The 24,308-nt window shown below is 52.3% G+C and overlaps 1 protein-coding gene across 2 annotated transcripts in view; it reads right to left on the bottom strand.

The window, feature by feature from the left end:
- Rasal1 (RAS protein activator like 1) overlaps positions 1-20,100 on the bottom strand; it is a 38,581-nt gene extending 18,481 nt beyond the window's left edge. For both annotated transcript variants that reach the window (XM_075982153.1, XM_075982156.1), the window contains exons 1-7: positions 19,741-20,100; positions 16,283-16,339; positions 14,385-14,498; positions 14,163-14,224; positions 10,884-11,013; positions 547-628; positions 329-460 (exon numbers count right to left, since the gene is read on the bottom strand). In XM_075982153.1, coding sequence (XP_075838268.1) covers positions 329-460; positions 547-628; positions 10,884-11,013; positions 14,163-14,224; positions 14,385-14,498; positions 16,283-16,339; positions 19,741-19,805 — 642 coding nt within the window. In that variant the 5' untranslated portion in view covers positions 19,806-20,100. The remainder of the gene's footprint in view (positions 1-328; positions 461-546; positions 629-10,883; positions 11,014-14,162; positions 14,225-14,384; positions 14,499-16,282; positions 16,340-19,740) is intronic.
- Positions 20,101-24,308: the final 4,208 nt, after the last annotated feature.

Here is a 24,308-nt window from a genome sequence, read left to right as displayed (position 1 = left end):
GCCACAGGGCTTCAGAAAACCCACTTCCACTGTTCCAGACGTGATGTGCATTGGAGGAGCATGACTGTCAGCCGCACAGGGTGGTGACGGTTAGGTCAATGCAGATGACAGGCACCAGCATACCCAGGAGCCGTGGGCCTACCCCGTGACCTCAGAGAGGTCCTTGCCTGCCTCATGAAGATAGAGACTCCACTACGCAGGCCGGCCAATGGTCCTTGCGACAGCTTGAACGCCCACCCCCAGACCCCAATCTTACCTGTCTGCTCACGGGAGGCAATGGGAGCCACAGAGAGCATTTATTAATGTGTGTGGGGGGGGGGACACTCACCATGCCCAGGAAGTCGTTCTTGCCCACCATGTCCCAATCCCAGAGCTCCACTCGCAGTGGGGAAGCGGTCCCCCGTGACTCCCGCAGCTCCAGCACCTCATCCCAGTGTGGGAAGCGGGTCTTCTTGATTGTCTGAGGGCGCAGAGGGCTGTGAGCAGCAGAGGTGACTGACACCTCCCATTGAGGGGTGCCACACTGCTGCCTGACTGTCTGCTCACCGAGGTTTCCAGACTATGGCTGCCCCAAAAGACACGCGCGAATGGGTCTGACGTGCCCGAGATGTCCCGGGGGGCCAGGTCCCTGGGGACAGAGGAAGAGAAGGAGTATGTGGTTACAGGCCCTCAAGGACCCAGACCCGAGGCAGGCCTAGGAGAGAGAGTTCATACTAGATCATTCTAATGGCAAGGTTCTGTTATCAGGGCAACAAGCCTGTCCATCACAGGGGCCCAGGTCAGGTCCATCACTGCACCCATGCAAACCCGGCAGTTTCTAAACACAAAACTCATGGGAAGCAGAAGATTTCCCGATTACCCCTGATTTCCATGAAGGGAAACTGAGGCACAGAAAGATCAGACTGTATCACAACACTTAGCAAGGACAATGGAAATGAAAGAATGCCTCAATCTCCCCAGATGCCCTACATGGGAAGCTACAGGCATGAATTCAAAACCTGACCCTGCTGGGTGGCATTAGAAAAAGTCCCCTCCCCTTCCTGAGGCTTAGTCCAGAAAAGAAGGACAATAACAGACCAAGTTCACAGGGCCAACGGTCCAACGAGATGACACAGAAAAGTTACTTAGTGTAGCACTTGGCTCCGCTCACTTATTCATTCAACAAACACACATGCCCACACCCTGCTTGGGAACAAAGAAAAAGCAGGAGATACAGACATCCTGCCTGTGGTTACCATGACAACTCGAAGCCTCACCTGAGTCAGCTTCCCCATCCCCCTTCTAGCAGGCCCCCAAATCCAGGAACACCCCACCACCACCAGGGGCTGTTTCTTCCTCCCGCTTGCTTCCCAGCCTTGCTGGGCATCCAAAGTCTTTGGTTTCCTAGGAACCAACACAGTTGCTAAGCGACAGCAATCGGTCCCTCTCCTGCGTGCAAGGATCCTGTACAGCCTAGTGTCTGGGGAGGGGGCCATGGGCAGAAAAGCTGAGCTCAGACCCCTAAACACAATCTGTTTTCTGGTTCCCTTCCTTCTTGAGCCATTCCTCATCCATGCTTCTCCCATATCCATCTGGGGCCAAGGCTGAGACCTGAATCCAGAGCTGTCAGGAGAAGTTCAGAGAGGGTAAGAAAGGGTCTTATGGTCACACAGCAAGCTAGAAACACAGATTGTTCTTAATATGTGCGGGCAGAACCTAAGAGTGAAGGTTCCCCGGGGAGGGGGGAGGGGGGGACAGAAAGGCAGGATGTCGAGAGGAAGAAGAGGATAGAGAAGCTGAAGGATGTGAGGGGGAACTGAGGAGCTGAAGGGGGCTGGAGACAGAGGGAGGGAGGCAGAGGGAAGACAGACAAGGCTGCCTCTGGGTTTTACGGATTCTGTGTCTGTTGACTTCCTTCAGGCTCTCCTCCATCACCCCCCCCATCCCGTAAGACCCCAGTGTGACCCCAGGTGGAGCCAATAAGAATTGACCCTGGGATCTTCTGTAAAAGTGAGGTTCTTGGTCAGTTGTACAAACAAAGTTGGTAGGTCACCAGCCTCAGGCCACAAGGTTTATTTTGTCCCCCATCCCTTGGAGACACTGCCTGAAGTCCTAGATCCATCTCGCCAGAGGCCACCTGCCTTCAGGGAGCCAATGACTAAGGCCAGAGAAGTAACGGTGTCTTTGTATGTATGATGTGTGTGTGTATCTCTCTGTCTCTGTGTGTGGCTGTGGCTGCATGTCTGACTATGTGTATATGTGTGTCTGTCTGTGACTGTGTGTGTCCGTGACAATGTATGTGTCTGTTTGTTTAATCGTATGCATTTGTGTGTGTGTGATTACGTGTTTATGTACATCTGTGGGGGTCACAGACAATTTTCAAGAGTTGGTTTTCTCTTTCCGCTATGGGTTTCAGGGTTCAAACTCAGGTCATCAGGCTTGAGTAGCAAGTGATTTACCTCCATACACACTCATCTACTCACAGACACTCATCTACCTCCACACACACTCATCTACCTCCACACACACTCATCTACCTCCACACACTCATCTACCTCCACACACTCATCTACCTCCACACACACTCATCTAACTCCACACACACTCATCTACCTCCACACACACTCATCTACCTCCACACACACTCATCTACCTCCACACACTCATCTACCTCCACACACACTCATCTACCTCCACACACACTCATCTACCTCCACACACACTCATCTACCTCCACACACACTCATCTGCCTCCACACACACTCATTTACCTCCACACTCATCTACCTCCACACACTCTTCTACCTCCATACACACTCAGCTACCTCCATACACACTCATCTACCTCCACACACACTCATCTACCTCCACACACACTCATCTACCTCCACACACACTCATCTACCTCCACACACACTCATCTGCCTCCACACACACTCATTTACCTCCACACTCATCTACCTCCACACACTCATCTACCTCCATACACACTCATCTACCTCCATACACACTCATCTACCTCCACACACACTCATCTACCTCCACACACACTCATCTACCTCCACACACACTCATCTACCTCCACACACTCATCTACCTCCACACACACTCATCTACCTCCATACACACTCATCTACCCACACACACTCATCTACCTCCACACTCATCTACCTCCACACACTCATCTACCTCCATACACACTCATCTACCTCCATACACACTCATCTACCTCCATACACACTCATCTACCTCCGTACACACTCATCTACCTCCACACACACTCATCTACCTCCACACACACTCATCTACCTCCATACACACTCATCTACCTCCGTACACACTCATCTACCTCCACACACACTCATCTACCTCCACACACACTCATCTACCTCCACACACTCATCTACCTCCATACACACTCATCTACCCACACACACTCATCTACCTCCATACACACTCATCTACCTCCACACACACTCATCTACCTCCACACACACTCATCTACCTCCATACACACTCATCTACCTCCACACACACTCATCTACCTCCACACACACTCATCTACCTCCACACACACTCATCTACCTCCACACACACTCATCTACCTCCACACACACTCATCTACCCACACACACTCATCTACCTCCACACACACTCATCTACCCACACACACTCATCTACCTCCACACACACTCATCTACCTCCACACACAATCATCTACCTCCACACACACTCATCTACCTCCACACACTCATCTACCTCCACACACTCATCTACCTCCATACACACTCATCTACCCACACACACTCATCTACCTCCACACACTCATCTACCTCCACACACACTCATCTGCCTCCACACACTCATCTACCTCCACACACACTCATCTACCTCCACACACTCATCTACCTCCACACACTCATCTACCTCCACACACACTCATCTACCTCCATACACACTCATCTACCTCCATACACACTCATCTACCTCCATACACACTCATCTACCTCCATACACACTCATCTACCTCCACACACACTCATCTACCTCCACACACACTCATCTGCCTCCACACACACTCATCTACCTCCACACACACTCATCTACCTCACACACACTCATCTACCTCCATACACACTCATCTACCCACACACACTCATCTACCTCCACACTCATCTACCTCCATACACACTCATCTACCTCCATACACACTCATCTACCTCCACATACACTCATCTGCCTCCACACACACTCATTTACCTCCACACTCATCTACCTCCACACACACTCATCTACCTCCATACACACTCATCTACCTCCACACACTCATCTACCTCCACACACACTCATCTACCTCCACACACACTCATCTACCTCCACACACACTCATCTACCTCCACACACACTCATCTACCTAAATACACACTCATCTACCTCCACACACACTCATCTACCTCCATACACACTCATCTACCTCCATACACACTCATCTACCTCCACACACTCATCTACCTCCATACACACTCATCTACCCACACACACTCATCTACCTCCACACTCATCTACCTCCATACACACTCATCTACCTCCATACACACTCATCTACCTCCACACACACTCATCTGCCTCCACACACACTCATCTACCTCCATACACACTCATCTACCTCCATACACACTCATCTACCTCCATACACACTCATCTACCTCCACACACTCATCTACCTCCACACACACTCATCTACCTCCACACACACTCATCTACCTCCACACACACTCATCTACCGCCACACACACTCATCTACCTCCACACACACTCATCTACCTCCACACACACTCATCTACCTCCATACACACTCATCTACCTCCATACACACTCATCTACCTCCACACACACTCATCTACCTCCACACACACTCATCTACCTCCACACACACTCATCTACCTCCATACACACTCATCTACCTCCATACACACTCATCTACCTCCACACACACTCATCTACCTCCACACACACTCATCTACCTCCACACACACTCATCTACCTCCACACACTCATCTACCTCCACACACACTCATCTACCTCCACACACACTCAATTACCTCCACACACACTCATCTACCTCCACACACACTCATCTACCTTCACACACACTCATCTACCTCCATACACACTCATCTACCTCAATACACACTCATCTACCTCCACACACACTCATCTACCTCCACACACACTCATCTACCTCCACACACACTCATCTACCTCCACACACTCATCTACCTCCACACACACTCATCTACCTCCACACACACTCATCTACCTCCACACACACTCATCTACCTCCACACACACTCATCTACCTCCACACACACTCATCTACCTCCATACACACTCATCTACCTCCACACACACTCATCTACCTCCACACACACTCATCTACCTCCACACACACTCATCTACCTCCACACACACTCATCTACCTCCACCAACTCATCTACCTCCACACACACTCATCTACCTCCACACACACTCATCTACCTCCACACACACTCATCTACCTCCATACACACTCATCTACCTCCACACACACTCATCTACCTCCACACACACTCATCTACCTCCACACACACTCATCTGCCTCCACACACACTCATCTACCTCCATACACTCATCTACCTCCACACACACTCATCTACCTCCACACACACTCATCTACCTCCATACACACTCATCTACCCACACACACTCATCTACCTCCACACACACTCATCTACCTCCATACACACTCATCTACCCACACACACTCATCTACCTCCACACACACTCATCTACCTCCACACACACTCATCTACCTCCATACACACTCATCTACCTCCACACACACTCATCTACCTCACACACACTCATCTGCCTCCACACACACTCATCTACCTCCACACACACTCATCTATCTCCACACACACTCATCTACCTCCACACACACTCATCTACCTCCACACACACTCATCTACCTCCACACACACTCATCTACCTCCATACACACTCATCTACCTCCACACACTCATCTACCTCCACACACACTCATCTACCTCCATACACACTCATCTACCTCCATACACACTCATCTGCCTCCACACACACTCATCTACCTCCACACACACTCATCTACCTCCATACACACTCATCTACCTCCACACAAACTCATCTGCCTCCACACACACTCATCTACCTCCACACACACTCATCTACCTCCACACACACTCATCTGCTACCACACACACTCATCTGCGTCCACACACACTCATCTACCTCCACACACACTCATCTACCTCCACACACACTCATCTACCTCACACACACTCATCTACCTCCACACACACTCATCTACCTCCACACACACTCATCTACCTCCACACACACTCATCTACCTCCACACACACTCATCTACCTCCATACACACTCATCTACCTCCACACACACTCATCTACCTCCACACACACTCATCTACCTCCACACACACTCATCTACCTCACACACACTCATCTACCTCCACACACACTCATCTACCTCCACACACACTCATCTACCTCCACACACACTCATCTGCCTCCACACACACTCAATTACCTCCACACACACTCATCTACCTCCACACACACTCATCTACCTCCACACACACTCATCTACCTCCATACACACTCATCTACCCACACACACTCATCTACCTCCACACACACTCATCTACCTCCATACACACTCATCTACCCACACACACTCATCTACCTCCACACACACTCATCTACCTCCACACACACTCATCTACCTCCATACACACTCATCTACCTCCACACACACTCATCTACCTCACACACACTCATCTGCCTCCACACACACTCATCTACCTCCACACACACTCATCTATCTCCACACACACTCATCTACCTCCACACACACTCATCTACCTCCACACACACTCATCTACCTCCACACACACTCATCTACCTCCATACACACTCATCTACCTCCACACACTCATCTACCTCCACACACACTCATCTACCTCCATACACACTCATCTACCTCCATACACACTCATCTGCCTCCACACACACTCATCTACCTCCACACACACTCATCTACCTCCATACACACTCATCTACCTCCACACACACTCATCTGCCTCCACACACACTCATCTACCTCCACACACACTCATCTACCTCCACACACACTCATCTGCTACCACACACACTCATCTGCGTCCACACACACTCATCTACCTCCACACACACTCATCTACCTCCACACACACTCATCTACCTCCACACACACTCATCTACCTCCACACACTCATCTACCTCCACACACACTCATCTACCTCCACACACACTCATCTACCTCCACACACACTCATCTACCTCCACACACACTCATCTACCTCCATACACACTCATCTACCTCCACACACACTCATCTAACTCACACACACTCATCTACCTCCACACACTCATCTACCTCCACACACACTCATCTACCTCCACACACACTCATCTACCTCCACACACACTCATCTACCTCCACACACACTCATCTACCTCCATACACACTCATCTACCTCCACACACACTCATCTACCTCCACACACACTCATCTACCTCCACACACACTCATCTACCTCACAGACACTCATCTACCTCCACACACACTCATCTACCTCCACACACACTCATCTACCTCCACACACTCATCTACCTCCACACACTCATCTACCTCCACACACACTCATCTACCTCCACACACACTCATCTACCTCCACACACACTCATCTACCTCCACACACACTCATCTACCTCCACACACACTCATCTACCTCCACACACTCATCTACCTCCACACACACTCATCTACCTCCACACACACTCAATTACCTCCACACACACTCATCTACCTCCACACACTCATCTACCTTCACACACACTCATCTACCTCCATACACACTCATCTACCTCAATACACACTCATCTACCTCCACACACACTCATCTACCTCCACACACACTCATCTACCTCCACACACACTCATCTACCTCCACACACTCATCTACCTCCACACACACTCATCTACCTCCACACACACTCATCTACCTCCACACACACTCATCTACCTCCACACACACTCATCTACCTCCACACACACTCATCTACCTCCATACACACTCATCTACCTCCACACACACTCATCTACCTCCACACACACTCATCTACCTCCACACACACTCATCTACCTCCACACACACTCATCTACCTCCACCAACTCATCTACCTCCACACACACTCATCTACCTCCACACACACTCATCTACCTCCACACACACTCATCTACCTCCATACACACTCATCTACCTCCACACACACTCATCTACCTCCACACACACTCATCTACCTCCACACACACTCATCTGCCTCCACACACACTCATCTACCTCCATACACTCATCTACCTCCACACACACTCATCTACCTCCACACACACTCATCTACCTCCATACACACTCATCTACCCACACACACTCATCTACCTCCACACACACTCATCTACCTCCATACACACTCATCTACCCACACACACTCATCTACCTCCACACACACTCATCTACCTCCACACACACTCATCTACCTCCATACACACTCATCTACCTCCACACACACTCATCTACCTCACACACACTCATCTGCCTCCACACACACTCATCTACCTCCACACACACTCATCTATCTCCACACACACTCATCTACCTCCACACACACTCATCTACCTCCACACACACTCATCTACCTCCACACACACTCATCTACCTCCATACACACTCATCTACCTCCACACACTCATCTACCTCCACACACACTCATCTACCTCCATACACACTCATCTACCTCCATACACACTCATCTGCCTCCACACACACTCATCTACCTCCACACACACTCATCTACCTCCATACACACTCATCTACCTCCACACACACTCATCTGCCTCCACACACACTCATCTACCTCCACACACACTCATCTACCTCCACACACACTCATCTGCTACCACACACACTCATCTGCGTCCACACACACTCATCTACCTCCACACACACTCATCTACCTCCACACACACTCATCTACCTCACACACACTCATCTACCTCCACACACACTCATCTACCTCCACACACACTCATCTACCTCCACACACACTCATCTACCTCCACACACACTCATCTACCTCCATACACACTCATCTACCTCCACACACACTCATCTACCTCCACACACACTCATCTACCTCCACACACACTCATCTACCTCACACACACTCATCTACCTCCACACACACTCATCTACCTCCACACACACTCATCTACCTCCACACACACTCATCTGCCTCCACACACACTCAATTACCTCCACACACACTCATCTACCTCCACACACACTCATCTACCTCCACACACACTCATCTACCTCCATACACACTCATCTACCCACACACACTCATCTACCTCCACACACACTCATCTACCTCCATACACACTCATCTACCCACACACACTCATCTACCTCCACACACACTCATCTACCTCCACACACACTCATCTACCTCCATACACACTCATCTACCTCCACACACACTCATCTACCTCACACACACTCATCTGCCTCCACACACACTCATCTACCTCCACACACACTCATCTATCTCCACACACACTCATCTACCTCCACACACACTCATCTACCTCCACACACACTCATCTACCTCCACACACACTCATCTACCTCCATACACACTCATCTACCTCCACACACTCATCTACCTCCACACACACTCATCTACCTCCATACACACTCATCTACCTCCATACACACTCATCTGCCTCCACACACACTCATCTACCTCCACACACACTCATCTACCTCCATACACACTCATCTACCTCCACACACACTCATCTGCCTCCACACACACTCATCTACCTCCACACACACTCATCTACCTCCACACACACTCATCTGCTACCACACACACTCATCTGCGTCCACACACACTCATCTACCTCCACACACACTCATCTACCTCCACACACACTCATCTACCTCCACACACACTCATCTACCTCCACACACTCATCTACCTCCACACACACTCATCTACCTCCACACACACTCATCTACCTCCACACACACTCATCTACCTCCACACACACTCATCTACCTCCATACACACTCATCTACCTCCACACACACTCATCTAACTCACACACACTCATCTACCTCCACACACTCATCTACCTCCACACACACTCATCTACCTCCACACACACTCATCTACCTCCACACACACTCATCTACCTCCACACACACTCATCTACCTCCATACACACTCATCTACCTCCACACACACTCATCTACCTCCACACACACTCATCTACCTCCACACACACTCATCTACCTCACACACACTCATCTACCTCCACACACACTCATCTACCTCCATACACACTCATCTACCTCCACACACACTCATCTGCCTCCATCCACACTCATCTGCCCCTGGGTTAAGATCTTGTTTTTGACAACTGTAGTGGCCAAAGCATTTAATTCCAGCATTTGAGAGGCAGATGCAGGAGGATCTCTTTGAGTTCAAAGCCATCCTGGTCTACATAGAGAGACTGTTGAACTCACAGAAATCCACCTGCTTCCAACCCAAGTGCTGGGGATTAGACATGTGAACCACCACGCACAGTTTATGTGGTGCTGCAATAGAATCCAGGGCCTGTGCGCGCCAGGCAAGCCACATCCCTAGCCTCCTTGCTCATTTTCAGAGCCTCCCACACCTCCCCCAGAGCAAGAATACCTGGCCTGTCTCACATGGCAGCGGAGGCATCGACCCCGAGCATCCTCCAGCAGCTGCACAGCCAGGTAGACCTCGCCCTGTACCTCGGCGTCTGGATCCACTCGGCTCAGGTTGATCCAGCTGTCAATCCCTGCAGAGCACACACGGTGTTTAGGAAGCAGGCTTTGTGTCAGCTCAGAACTGCCACTGATAACAACCATGCACGACGCGGCGGTTTCTCATGCAGGACCTCAGGTTCGGTCTGCGATCAGCCCTATGTCAGAGAAGGAAACTGAAACACACACACACACACACACACACACACACACACACACACACCCCTTCCATCACATTTTGAATGTATTGCTTATTGACTTCTGGACCCAACACAGCCCAATCTCTCTTGGCAAACATCATTCCTTCCCCTTTGTTTCCATACAGGGTCTCATTATGTATCCCAGGCTAGACCAGAACTCCTGTTCCTCCCACCTCCACCTCCTGAGTGCAACCAGGGGCCAGCACCAAGGCCACCATCCCTGGCTCTACGCTTTAACCTCCTCTTGCCCTTTTATGTCTTCAAACATCTGACTTTTCAAAGCACTTGTAACTGTGGCTAGTGTTACAAATTTGACAGACTCCAAAATCACCTGGAAGATAGCCCTCCAGGCACACCTGGAAAGGATTGCCTGGATCAAGGTTAGCCCCTGAGGACACCCGTGGGGGATTTTCTTGATTACTTAACTGGTACACCATCGCAATGTGGGCAGAACCATTCCCTAGGCTGGAATCCTGGCCCCTACAAGATGAAATCGAGGGGAGCCCCAAATGTCATTGCTCTCTGCTTCCTGATTGGATGTAACCAGCTCCCTCAGCTCCTGATGCCTCGATTTCCCTGCCACGATGAACTCTGAACTCCCTCCCTCAAGCCACCTCTATCAGAGTCACAGGAAAAGAAAAGTCCTGAATTCCAGCCAGGGCTACACTATGAGACCCTGTCCCAAACGCACAAACAAACAAACACCCGTCGGTGGCTCCCTGCTGCCACCAGAAGAAAGCCCAGAATCAGAATCTCTGACACTGGAATTACAGACCTTTCTGAGCCACACATGGGTGCTGAGCACTGACCTCTCACCTCTAGAACAGTGCTCGCTCATCATTGCTGAACCATCTCTGCAGCCCCTGCAGCTCTAATGCAGTAACTAGCAAACATGCAGTTGGCACTCAGTGATGGAGCCATTGGTTTGATCCCAGCACTGAGGATGATGATGATGATGATGATGATGATGATGATGATGACAATGATGTACAAGTGAGGTCTCACTCTGTAGCCCAGGCTAGCCTCCTGAATGCTGTGATGACAGGTATGCCCCACCAAATCCAGCTTGGGAAGTCACTTTCATCGCCATCACCCTCCTTGCTGGCATTCCCAGCGGTAAGATGTGTATGTGGTCTCCCTCCACCCCACCAAGATGAGGACAGTGTCCCCCCTGCCCAGCACCCACAGGCGCCCTTTCTTTTGGCTCTGGAAACTCATGGGGTCTGTGATGTAATAAAAAGAATACATGCAAGAATGTATGGTTTGATTCAGTGCATAAACTTCCAGGAGTCTCTCTGACTGGTGGGGCCCTGAACGTGTGACACCATGAATAAGTACAGGGCTGCTCACTGCAATTGATTGAGCTGGGAACACACTGCCCACACCCCAGATGCTTCACCAGGGAACCAGCGAAGGGCACGATGGGACATTACAGCAGAATGCAGTGATTGCAGAACTCAGGAGCACTGAAGTCCGAAAGGTCTAAAGGGAACACTCTGGCTGCTAGGGACAGCAGCAAATGCCTGCCAGTCCAATACTGGGAGGCTGAGACTGGACTGTCAGGCATTACTGCCAGCCTGGGGTACCTTGTCTCAAAGTACACAGTGAAGGGGGCTGGAGAGACAGCTCACATCCTCTGCTCTTCCAGAAGCTCTGGGTTGGGTTCCCAGCACCCACAGGGTGACTCACAGCCTCTATAACTCCAGTTCCAGGGGATCCATTGCCCTCTTCTGGCCTCTACAGGCACTGCATACATGTGGTGCACTTGCAGACAAGCATGCAAAACGCTCGTGCATATAAAATAAAAATAAATCCAAATTTACAAATACACGATGAGGTGGAAAAAAGGCAACTAAGGAAAAATGAGTGTAACAGGCTACCATGGGCTGAGAAAACCCATGATCACAAGCACTCACTCTCTCTCATACACACACATACACACACAGAGTGCCACATGGTAAGCCCAAACCCTGGACCCAAACAACCTTAATCCCACGTCCTGGCTGTCACAAAACCTTTGTGACCACAAGCAAACCACTGAACCCTGTGGCCCTCAGCACTGACACGTAAGGGAATAAAGGTCCCCACCTAAGAGGAGGGCTCGGCACGCACTCACAGTGTGGCAGTGGGGCAGGCCCTACTATTCTTCTTACTTTTTTTTTTAAATATTTATTTATTTATTTATTACATATACAATATTCTGTCAGTGTATATGCCCGCAGGCCAGAAGAGGGCACAGATCTCATTACAGATGGTTGTGAGCCACCATGTGGTTGCTGGGAATTGAACTCAGGACCTTTGGAAGAACAGGCAATGCTCCTAACCTCTGAGCTATCTCTCCAGCCCCTATTCTTCTTACTTTTCATGTAAATAAAAGCACTGCAGGGATGGGGTGCAGCTTAGAGGCAGAGCGCTTGCGAGACCCTGGTTCATCGCAAGCATACATCAGGCAAACATAAAGTGCCGGGGAGGACATGAGGAGACTAGCCGCAGCCAGGCATGAGAGTGCGCATCGGAACACCTACATGAGGAAAACTGAGGAACGGGAGTCACAGCTTGGAGACTATCTAGGGCTTGATTGAGAGAGCCTGTCTCAAAAAGACGAAACTGAAGCTGCTGGACCCCAGGTCTGAGAAAACGAATTAGCTGCTCCATAAATGAACTGAACTACAAATTAAAGAGACAGGATACAAAAGACACATCCACCGGGCAGTGGTGGTGCACGCCTTTGATCCCAGCACTTGGGAAGCAGAGGTAGGTGGATCTCTGTGAGTTCAATGCCAGCCTGGTCTACAAAGCAAGTTCCATGGCAACCAGAGCTGCTACACAGAGAAACTCTGTCTTGAAAAAAAAATGAAAAAAGGAGGGGGAATCTTCCCCCTTCAGGCTCTGAGGCCACTCCCTCAGCCCCACTCCCTCAGCCCTTGCAAGGCCCCTGTAGATCAGATCATCTTTTTCTCTCCCTCCAGTCAGGATCTGCTCACCTCGAGGGTCAGCTGTGATGGCCTCCTTGCTCAGGGAGATCTTCCCAATGGTGTCATCGTGTCTGTGGGAAGGTGGTAGGAGAAGGTCAGACCAGGGCCAGCACTCTCCCGTAGAGCCGCGGGGACAAGTGTCGGGGGTTGGAGGCAGCACACTTCTTCTTGGTGTGTAGATTGGCGTGTGACTTGGGATCCCCATGCACACCCCACCCACCCACCACACACCCAACGGTGTCCTCATCCAGCACGTAGAAGGCCAGGTGATGGAAGTCCAACGGCAGGTGCACAGTGTACTCCTCCCCCCAAAAGGGGCTCAGGCTCCTCCAAATGGTAGCTGTCCTGCAAGAGGGGTGCTGGGCTAGTGCCTCATACAGTGGGTGACCTGGGGATCCCCACAAACAAAGTTAGAGGCACACACACACACAAACATGACAGACATAGCCGTGCACACGCTCCTAGAATCTACACACACCCCCATCCCAGGAATACAGCAAGTGCACTCAGACCCATGAGCTCAGACAGAGAAGCACACCCGGACCCAATGGGCACACTTGCCAGAGATGCAGACAAATGCAGGTACGGCTGCAGGGAGTCTAAATGTGCATGCATGCATGCAGGCACACATGCACATAGGCATGTCCCCAAGACACAACTGAAGAGGTTCACAAGTAGACCAAAACCCACACAGAGAGACCCATGGAAACATATACACACATACAATCAGAGAAACACACCTAGACAGGCCGAGGAAGCCAGAGACACAGGAAGTCACACATCCACACAGACACAGATACACACGAACAACCTCAAAAACATCTAGAAACCTGTTTGTAAATATAGACACAGTATCCCAGATAGACACAAAGACATGCTTACATAGCAACACAGAACCCACCAGTCACCAATACCTAGTGCTACGTTCATGCGTTCTCTCCCTACCCGCTACCCAAACTGCAGACATCATCTGTGATTGGGATGAACTCAGTGATGCCTGGGAAGAGTGCGGGGCTCCCCAGGCAAATTAGTCAGGTGAAAGAGAACTGGGCAGGGAAGACGAGCATCCCAGATGGCTGGAACCACATGTGAAAAGGCCCTGAGGCAAGCATGAGCAGGGCCAGTCAGAACACTCGGGGCTTCACGGCACCCAGAAAGTCAGGGGACGCTAGGGTCAAGTCAAAGTTGGACACAGGCACACGTACATATGTCCCACATCTGGGCCTGGCACCTTAACAGGGCTCCCACCATGGCTGCTCCCAGGAACAAAGACTTTACACTGCCCAGTGAAGTCCCAGCCAAGCCCAGCATGCAAAACTTGCTTCCTTCTGTTGGTTCTGTGCAGCCCAGAGAAGGGAGAAGAGCTGCCTTGGAGGCGTACAGAAAGCCAGTCCGGGGCTTGGGGGTTAGTATCTTCTACCAGGGCAAACACAGAGGGAGCCATGGGAGGGGTCAGCCTTCCTAGGGGCTCCCCACCCCCAGTTCCCAGTCCATCTGGACCAGAACTAGTGCCAGGAGCATCCTGAATCTTGTCTCCATAGAAACCAAGGCTTCAGCCACCCGCCCACCACCCCCTCAGGTCTACAGGGGCTGAGAGCTGTTCCTTGACCTGAGGGGGAAGAGAAGCCCAGCTCAGCTGATATCCCATCAGGACTCAGAGCCCACAGATATCCACACATCCTCCTTTGCGCTCACACCTGAGACACACACACATCTCTGGTATGCACGGAAGTCCTATGGACTTGTACACCCACATAGACGCTCACACGTGGTCACACCAGTTCTGTGGCACCCCAGATGGGCAGGCTGGTACACACATGTGAGCACACACACACACATTCCCACTTGAACATTGGTGTGAATACGATACACCCAGACACCCGCAGCACCCAGAGGCCCGGAGTCAGCCAAACTAGCCAAGCATGAGATGCCCACACTCCCCCCCGCCAACAGGCCTTTGGTGGTGGCTGAGTCAGCCCCAGGGAGCCAGAGATATCACAGGTCCCCAGACAGGATATTGGCCACTTGACACGGGCTGCAGGGTTTTACCCAAGAGGCCAGGGCTAATGTAGCCTCCTTGAAGCCTGAAAGACAACCCCTCCTGACCCCACCCCGTGCTGACTACGCACCTGGCCACAACCTCGTCATCGACTTTCACCAGGCAATAGGGGTCACTGCTCCCAGACCTGTGGGAAGAGGGGATCAAGGAAGCTGTTGGAAGGTGCAACTCTGTTGGGAGCCTAAATGCTAGGCAGGGTGAGGCCCAGAGAGGGAAGGGGACTTACACTGGATCACACAACAACTCCTACAAAAAGGCAAGCCCTTAGGGAGCAGCAGCAGGTTGTATCATTGCTGCCCGGACCAGTCACCTGCCACCCACAGGCAGTATAAGCCTGCATGTCCATCCTGCTCTAGGACTTTGGTTTCGTTACTATGACTCCAACAGACATTAACACTCACCCAGCCACACAAGAGGGGGCAAGAGAGGGTCAGAGAGGTGTGGAGGAGGGATCGTGGGTTACCCTGAGCTCCCCGACACAGACAGGACCCTAATGTCAACTTCTGAGCTAAACACTGTGCTCCTCAGCCTGCCCTGACCCCCATCCCCAGCAGGAAGGACTTGCAGGCATACACCAGGGTCCAGGACCTCAAAACTGAACCCATAGAGATGGGTATAGGGCTGAATAGGGGCTCAGTGATAAAGTGTTTGCCGACCGTGTTCAAACCCTGGGTCCCATGCCCAGCAGGAAAAAAACAAACAAAAGCAAATCCCAAAAGACAAGTGCTATTTCCCCCTCACAAAACCCTGGGCCCTAGGCCAATCAAAGGCAGCCCCGCCCACCTCCCCTTTATAATAAGAGTCACCAGTAAATCCCAGGTCACCTCCCCTTTATGATAGTAGCCACCAGTAAACTCCAGTCTGCCCACCTGGGTCTCCATTGCCTCACTCCCAAAGCCATCTTCTTGGAAAGGCTGTCTCTCACTGCCACCGTTTAAAATGACCCTCCAAGCCCTTTGAGATGAGTCACACCCACAGTCCCAGCTCCCTGGAGGCTGAGGCAGAAAATTTGCCTGAACCCAGGAGTTCAAGGTCAGCCTGGGCAGAAAGTGAGAATATGGCTCAGATAGATGATAGATAGATAGATAGATAGATAGATAGATAGATAGATAGATAGATAGATAGATAGATAGACAGACGATAGATGACAGAGAGAGAGATATCTTTTCTGGACCTAAATCATCTTGCACAGTTTACCCGTGTGTTTGTGTCTGTCTCTCCCTTCCTACAGTCCCTGAACTGTAACCTCCTTGGGTTGCTGGCTGTACCTACTTCTCCACAGGTCTGAGGCTGTTCCTGCAGGGAAGGTTCAGGATAAATGGATGTGCGGAGCACAGGCTCTGGAGGAGGGTGGGGTGGATGGTATAGACCTAAATTCAGCTCGGGTCTCCTAGCCATGTCCCCTCTGCTCCTCCAGCTGCCTTCTCTCGGTCACCTGCCACTCAGTCACAGGGAACAGGGATGTTGGCTGCAACCTGGGCCTTTGACTGGCTGGCTGAGTCGTTCCCTATGCCTCAGTTTCCCTCCAAGACTTTTCCACCTCATTCTTCAGCTTCCCCAGTGTAGACGTGGCCCAGACTGACTGTAATCGGTTAGCATGCAGGCTTGGAGATACAGCCTTTCTCAAGAAACCTGGCTAACTCCAGGTCCCTCAAGGGAGTAAGGGTCAACACATCTACTTCTGGGCCATGACGCACATGGCCTTATCAGGCTCCTATCAGGTAGGGGCCAGGGTGGCAGGCAGGGCTGGCCTCTCCCAGGCCCTGGTCTCTCCAGACTCCCGGCCTCTCCCATGGCCTCATGACCCTCAGCCATCACTTCCCTGCTTAGTTCATACATGGAAGCTGGTGTTCATGCATGTGATCTTACGGCCACGGCTGCCTCTCTGGTCCTCAGTTTCTCCATTTGTAAAACAGAAAAACCAGTTGGCACACACAAAGTGTTAAACATCCATGTGCATGGTAAACCCTCAGTGATGACGGGCACAGTTGGCCACCCCCTTAATCTCGAGTGTCAGGCTGAATCTAGGACTTCTGCCTTTAGAAAAAGAAATGAGACAACACCCCAGCTAACACCCCACTCTCAGACAAGGGGACCCCAGTAAGATCTGAGAAGATCTGTTTCAGGAAAGGGAGCTGTCCACTAGAGAAACTGAGGCAGGGTGTCCAGTGGGGGCACAGTGATACCTCCTCAGCCTTGCTCTGAGGCATGGCTCAACCCAGGGCTACCTTGGCCAGAAAACTGTAGGAAAGGGGGTAAGATGAAAAATGAAAACCTAAAGCCCCTTCCAGAAGAAGCAGGGAACCCTTGAGCCTGTATGCTAGCCCCGTGGTAACATCTGCCACTGGCTCATAACTCTCTCCCAAGACTGGTGGACAGCTGGTGAACCAGAGTTCAGTGAGGCAAGAGTCCTGTTTCTGGCCAGGTCCCTTCAGCCAGCCAGCAAGTGCCAGGTCTCCATTCCTGCCCCACAGTTCTGTAATCCCTAACACTCAGAGACATGTTGATCACGCTGGTGCCATCGCTCCCTGCATTTACTTCAGGTGTGTATTTATTTATGGTAGCGGATGAGGGAGCTAGGGCATTAAGATTACTCTAAACAGCTCCCTTCTGGATACAGCTGCAGTACTGGAGGACAAGGAGGTTCCCAAAATCAAAGGGAGGGGATGCAGACTCTGCAGGTTGGGTAGTTGGGACTTCCACCCAAGCAAAGAAGAACTCTGGGCCCCCTGTCTGCTCACCTCTCCACAGCTGACCCCCTAGCCAGTGTCCTCCACCTGCTCTGCTGGACACGGGATCAAGCAACAGTTTGATCTCCTTCCAGTTCTACACTACCCAGATGGGACACCAAGGGCCAGCAAAAGGCAGGTTCAAGGTCACTCAGCCCGCCTCCTACCAAGGATAGCAGAACCTGTCTCAGGTGCTGGCACCTTCAGAGCCCCTTTTGGCTCTGGACCAAGCAGGAGGGGGAACCCGCTCCCCCACCCACTCCGTTCTGCTGAGTCAGCACTTGCTGATTCAGCCCTGGAGAAGCAAAGCCAAGAACGGGGCAGAGGAAACCAGCGCCCCCAGACCCATCAGTTGGGGACCCAAAACAGCCCACCATAGGTTTGCAGGTAAAAGACTGGGGGACTCGAGGTTCCGTGTTAGAGTGCACCTCTGAGGCACGCAAAATCTTGGGGTCCATCTGGACCACAGTCTCTGGGGCTCTATTGGTGATCTCTGGGGAGCCCCGCCCGGAGAAGCCCCACCTCCAGCACCTGCTCTAGCTACTAAGAAAGGGATCATCGGCCCCCACCTTGGCTCTAAGAGGACCCGTCCAGAGGTCCCTTCTCCGGCTCTGGAAGACCTACTTAGGGACAACCTAGAACAAAGACACCTTCCTTCCCCAGGGGAGCAGGGCGCGGCACCTGCTAAGCGTGGGTGCCCCCTTCTCACAGGACAGAGAGAGCTGATCCCCAACAGTGGGTCCTAGACAGAGGCCCCCACAACCCTTCCACGCACCCCAGTGGGCACCCCGGGACTCACACATCCTTGGCGGGCAGTGCCCGTCCCTCCACCACGCGAATACTCAACGAGCCGCTCTTGGCCATGGCGCACAGTCCCAAACTTTCCAAGCAAGGAGTCTGCCAAGGTTCCAAAGCTGGACCAGGAGGTGACCCTACATATCACCAGCTCCGGGCCCGGCGCGCTGTCCCTAGGCTCCCACGGGTCCGAGTCCGGGGTGTGACTGGGCTGGATGTGAGGCTGGCAGGGAGAAGTGCTGGATCCCGGGAGGGGACGTACGTCCCGAGCTACAGGTAGCCGTGTGCTGCGCTCCCTCCGGGCAGGTTGAGCCTGGTGTCTGCAGCTTGGGAGGTCCCTCCCGATCCCGCCCCTCCCGCAACTGCCCCGCCCGCCGTGAGTCCCACTCGAGCGCCCCCTGCTGGCACCCCAGCCCGCTGCACCCAGCTGGGGACCCCAGGCAGCTTTGGGGCGAGGGGCAGGGGCCGCGGGCAGTCAGTCAGAGCGGTGGGCTACTACTCAGCTGGCATCGGGCCCTCCAAGAATCCCGGTGTCTCCCACCCGGCCCCAACCCAGCACCTCTCTATGCCTCTGCCACCTCTGCCACCTGCCACCCCGCACCAGCTTCGGGGTCCCGGAACAGTACCCGCGCTGGGCGGCAGGCGGCGCACACTCCTTGGGGGTCTGATTCGAGTGGAGGGAGGGGCCTCGAACATACCCCTTGCAAGGGCTCCAATTAAACCCGGAGAGTGCCAGCGGAGGCTCTCACGTCACCGGCTGCCACTGCGGGGGAGGAAGCCGCGCGGCCGCAGGGGGAGGGGAGGCGCGGAGATAACACTGCCAGGGCGACACGATAAGAACCATCTGCAATCCTCGAACTAGTTAACCATGTGCCAGGCACGGCCTGAGCCTTTTGTCGGGATTATCTCAGTTCCGAGCCCTCAGCAACTCTGCCGTGTATGCCCTCCATCTGTGGACTAAAAACAACAACAAAGGGGGGGGGGCAAAAACAAAACAAAAAACTGGGGTTCTGAGAGGTGGGGTCACTTGCCAGAAGTCTCCTTCCTGGGTTTGAATTCTGACTCTGCCATTTGGTGGATTTGGTAGCTGTGTGGTCTTGGATGAGTCACTCAACCTCTCTGTACCTTGGTTTGGTTTTCTCGTCTGTTCAGTGAGGGTGACACGTGTCTCATTCACAGGGTTTAGAGAGGATTAAGTGAGATACTCCTATACGGGTGACAGAGCAGAGGTAGGCACGAGGTATTCAGTATTGTTACTGTTGTTCCTCCAGGTGTGACTTAAATGCCACATCTCCTGGCAAGGCTTTCAGGATGCCCTTCCACCCCAAACAAAGCTCTTTTTCCTCTTTGCTCTGTTCCCAAAATGCTTCCTGCTTTTGCAAGCTTTAAATGAGTTCAGTTGAACAGGAGACTTGTCCCAGGGTAGACACGGCAGTTTCCTTCCTCCTGGAGTCTGCGGCTTACCTAACTGGAGAGTGTTTAGAAAGGCTGGCAAGGGCCTTGTGCAGCTGGCCTGGCCGTCTTGGGGCGGGCACCCATGGGAGTGCAGAATGAGGTCACCTGACACTGCCCAGACTGGCAGGACTGGGAGCATCTGCCCGGTCCCTGCAGTGCCTACCCAACCCCGGGAGCATCTGCACAGTCCCTGTAGTACCTGCTCAACCCTGGGAGCACCTCCCCAGCCCCAGGAGCCCCTGCCCAGCCCCAGGAGCACCTCCCCAGCCCCAGGAGCCCCTGCCCAACCCCAGGAGCATCTGCACAGTCCCTGTAGTACCTGCTCAACCGTGGGAGCACCTGCCCGGCCCCAGGAGCACCTCCCCAGCCCCAGAAGCACCTGCCCAGCCCTTGGAGCACCTGCCCAGCCCCAGGAGCATCTGCACAGTCCCTGTAGTACCCGCTCAACCCTGGGAGCACCTGCCTAGCCCCGGGAGCACCTGCCCAGTCCCTGCAGCACCTATCTAGCTCCAGGAGTACATGCTCAGCCGCGGGAGCACCTACCCAGCCTCAGGAGCAGGAGCAGCCTAGTGGTCTGAATTCCCTCCCTGTCCCACCCCACAACCAGCACCCAGCCCAGATGGTAGTGGATGGGCACCCTAGGATTCTCTCCCAGTGGGTTGCTGGGAACAACAAGCAGCCAGACCCTCAGAGTCTGAGGGTGCCAGGGGTGACCCAGGGCAGAGTCCAGAGCTGCAGCATCCTCCCTATTTCTTCCACCACCTGCCACCATCTGCAGCGATCACTCCAATCTCTCTAAGGAGGAAGAAAACTTGCCATGTACCCAGTGTGGTTCCCCAGTACCCCCCCCCCACACACACCTGGGCAGAAGACACCTCTACCTAGAATACTTGAACCCTGGAGTTATAGAGACCCCAGACAAGTTATCCAAGTCCTCAGGGACCCTCATGGAACCCTGACTCCCACAACATAATGGCCCAACAGTCACACAGCCATCATTAATCCATATTCCAAAGCTAAACAGAAAGCCCCCACTCCAGGCCGGCAGGGGGAGCTATCAGGTCCAGCTAGGTCTCCAAGGAGTCAGCTCTGTCACCCACCCCCTTGACACCAGGTCCTCTGGAACAGTGGCCACACTCTCTAAATATTCTACATGACCCCACTCCCCCAGCCGTCTCCTGTTCTAAGAAACTAAACTAAAACCAACAGGGGGCTAGAGTCCTGCTAGATAACCCCTATCCAGGGACCAAAGAAGAAAAGACAAGAGGGAGGGTGTGTGACTCACTGGGAGCCACCAGCCAGGACAGAGAGAGGAGGCCCTGGCAGCCATCAGATAAGCATGAGACCCAATCATGTACCCTTACATGGGCAGTATGAGGCCAGCTGTTCCAAACGTTCCAAGCACATGGTAAGCATTCACAGTACACCCCACAATCGCCTCAAAGACAAACACACAGTCCTTGTCAGCTCTCTGTGTTGTTTAGCATGGACGGCTGCGGACAGCAGACAGCAGGCATAGAGAGACTTAGGTGAAGCCCAGGCATGCTAGCCCACACTTGCAATGCCAGCGCAGGAAGCTGAGGCAAGGGGACCGTGAAGTCCGGTTAGCCTGGGTTACAAAGACAAACTGTATCCTTAAAAAAATAAACCAAAAAAACAAATGTCAGTTGGTAGAGTGCTTGCCTAGTCTGTGCCTAGAGCCCTGCGCTCCTCTTCTCCAGCCCACAATGTCACACAGCTGTTAACACCAGCCCTTGGAAGACAGGCAGGAGGATTAGAAGTGTGAGCTCATCTTTGGCTACTTGGTGAATTCAAGGGCAGCCTGGGCTATGCCTCTAAATAAATAAAGTCTTGCCGGGCGATGGTGGCACATGCCTTTAATCCCAGCACTTGGGAGGCAGAGGCAGGCAGATCTCTGCGAGTTTGAGGCCAGCCTGGTCTACAGAGCGAGTTCCAGGACGGCCAAGGCTACACTGAGAAACCCTGTCTCAAAAAACAACAACAAAAGAAATTCTATAAAGCCTTAGGTGGGGAAGGTGCCAGCTCACAGTTTAGAGAATGGGTCTTGCTATGAATGCCAGCAATGGGTGCTCTCAGACAGGTGAGTTGCCCTCCCAATGCCTCCGTGTCTTCCTGTTAACAGCACCCATCTCATTGGAGGTTTGAGGGCATAGAGGAAGTGTAGGTTTCAGCCTACCTGGTACCCAGCAAGGGCCCACTAGGAGTAAGGGTCCTCATGAAGAATCCCAGCTCACTCAGGAGCCTGGAAGCCTCACTTGGCTTCACCCTGAGGTCAGGCAAGTAGAGTGCCAGGCCCAGCCCAGAATTCCAGGGATTGGAGGGAATGCTGCTGCATTCCAGCTAGCACAAGGAAGTGTTCCTTCTGGATTGTAGATCTCGGGGAATCTGGGGTTTGAGGTTGGCTCTTTTAATCCAAACAGAGAGATCCCAAGATCAGAGATCTGACTGCCCCTGAAGGCTTCACTGCTCAGATCTGGCTGACACCACCACCTCACCCTGGAAGTGTGACATGCTCTGCCGGGGCCCGGGGGAACTCACAGACGCTGAGATGAGCATCCCTACCCTAACATCACGATGGGGGTCCAGGCAGGCAGGGCAGTAGTACCACAGAGGACTCCTTTGATCATGAGATCTGATTGAACCACCTTTGGAAGCCCACCTTTCCCACATCAAACGGTGAAGGGGAGACTTACTCCAGGGAAGCTGGCAGCCGACACATTGGGCTCGGGTTTGGGTTAGAGATATAGACTCTCACTATGAAGGCCAGGCTAATCTTGAACTCACAGTACTCTTGCCTCAACTGCCCCAGCGTTGGGATCCTAGAGTTGAGATTCTGACTGTTTATGATGTGAAGTCCTTTTTCCAGCCTGTCACTAGGTCTGGGACTCCTGAATTCACCCTGAAGGTTTTTCCCAAGTGTGTGAAGGCTACAGGTCTGTAACCTCAGCAAGTTGGAGGCAGAGGCTGTAATTCAGGGATAACCTCAGCTATGTAACAACTTCTGGGTCAGCCTAGGCTACAGGCAACATTGTGAGCAAAACAGAAACAAACCTTTTTCCTCCACCCAGATTTTGTCTTTGCCATTAAGTCCTGCCT

Source organism: Microtus pennsylvanicus, chromosome 1 (genome assembly GCF_037038515.1).
Source record: "Microtus pennsylvanicus isolate mMicPen1 chromosome 1, mMicPen1.hap1, whole genome shotgun sequence".
Lineage (NCBI taxonomy): Eukaryota > Metazoa > Chordata > Mammalia > Rodentia > Cricetidae > Microtus > Microtus pennsylvanicus.
This window is presented reverse-complemented; position numbering and strand designations above follow the sequence as displayed.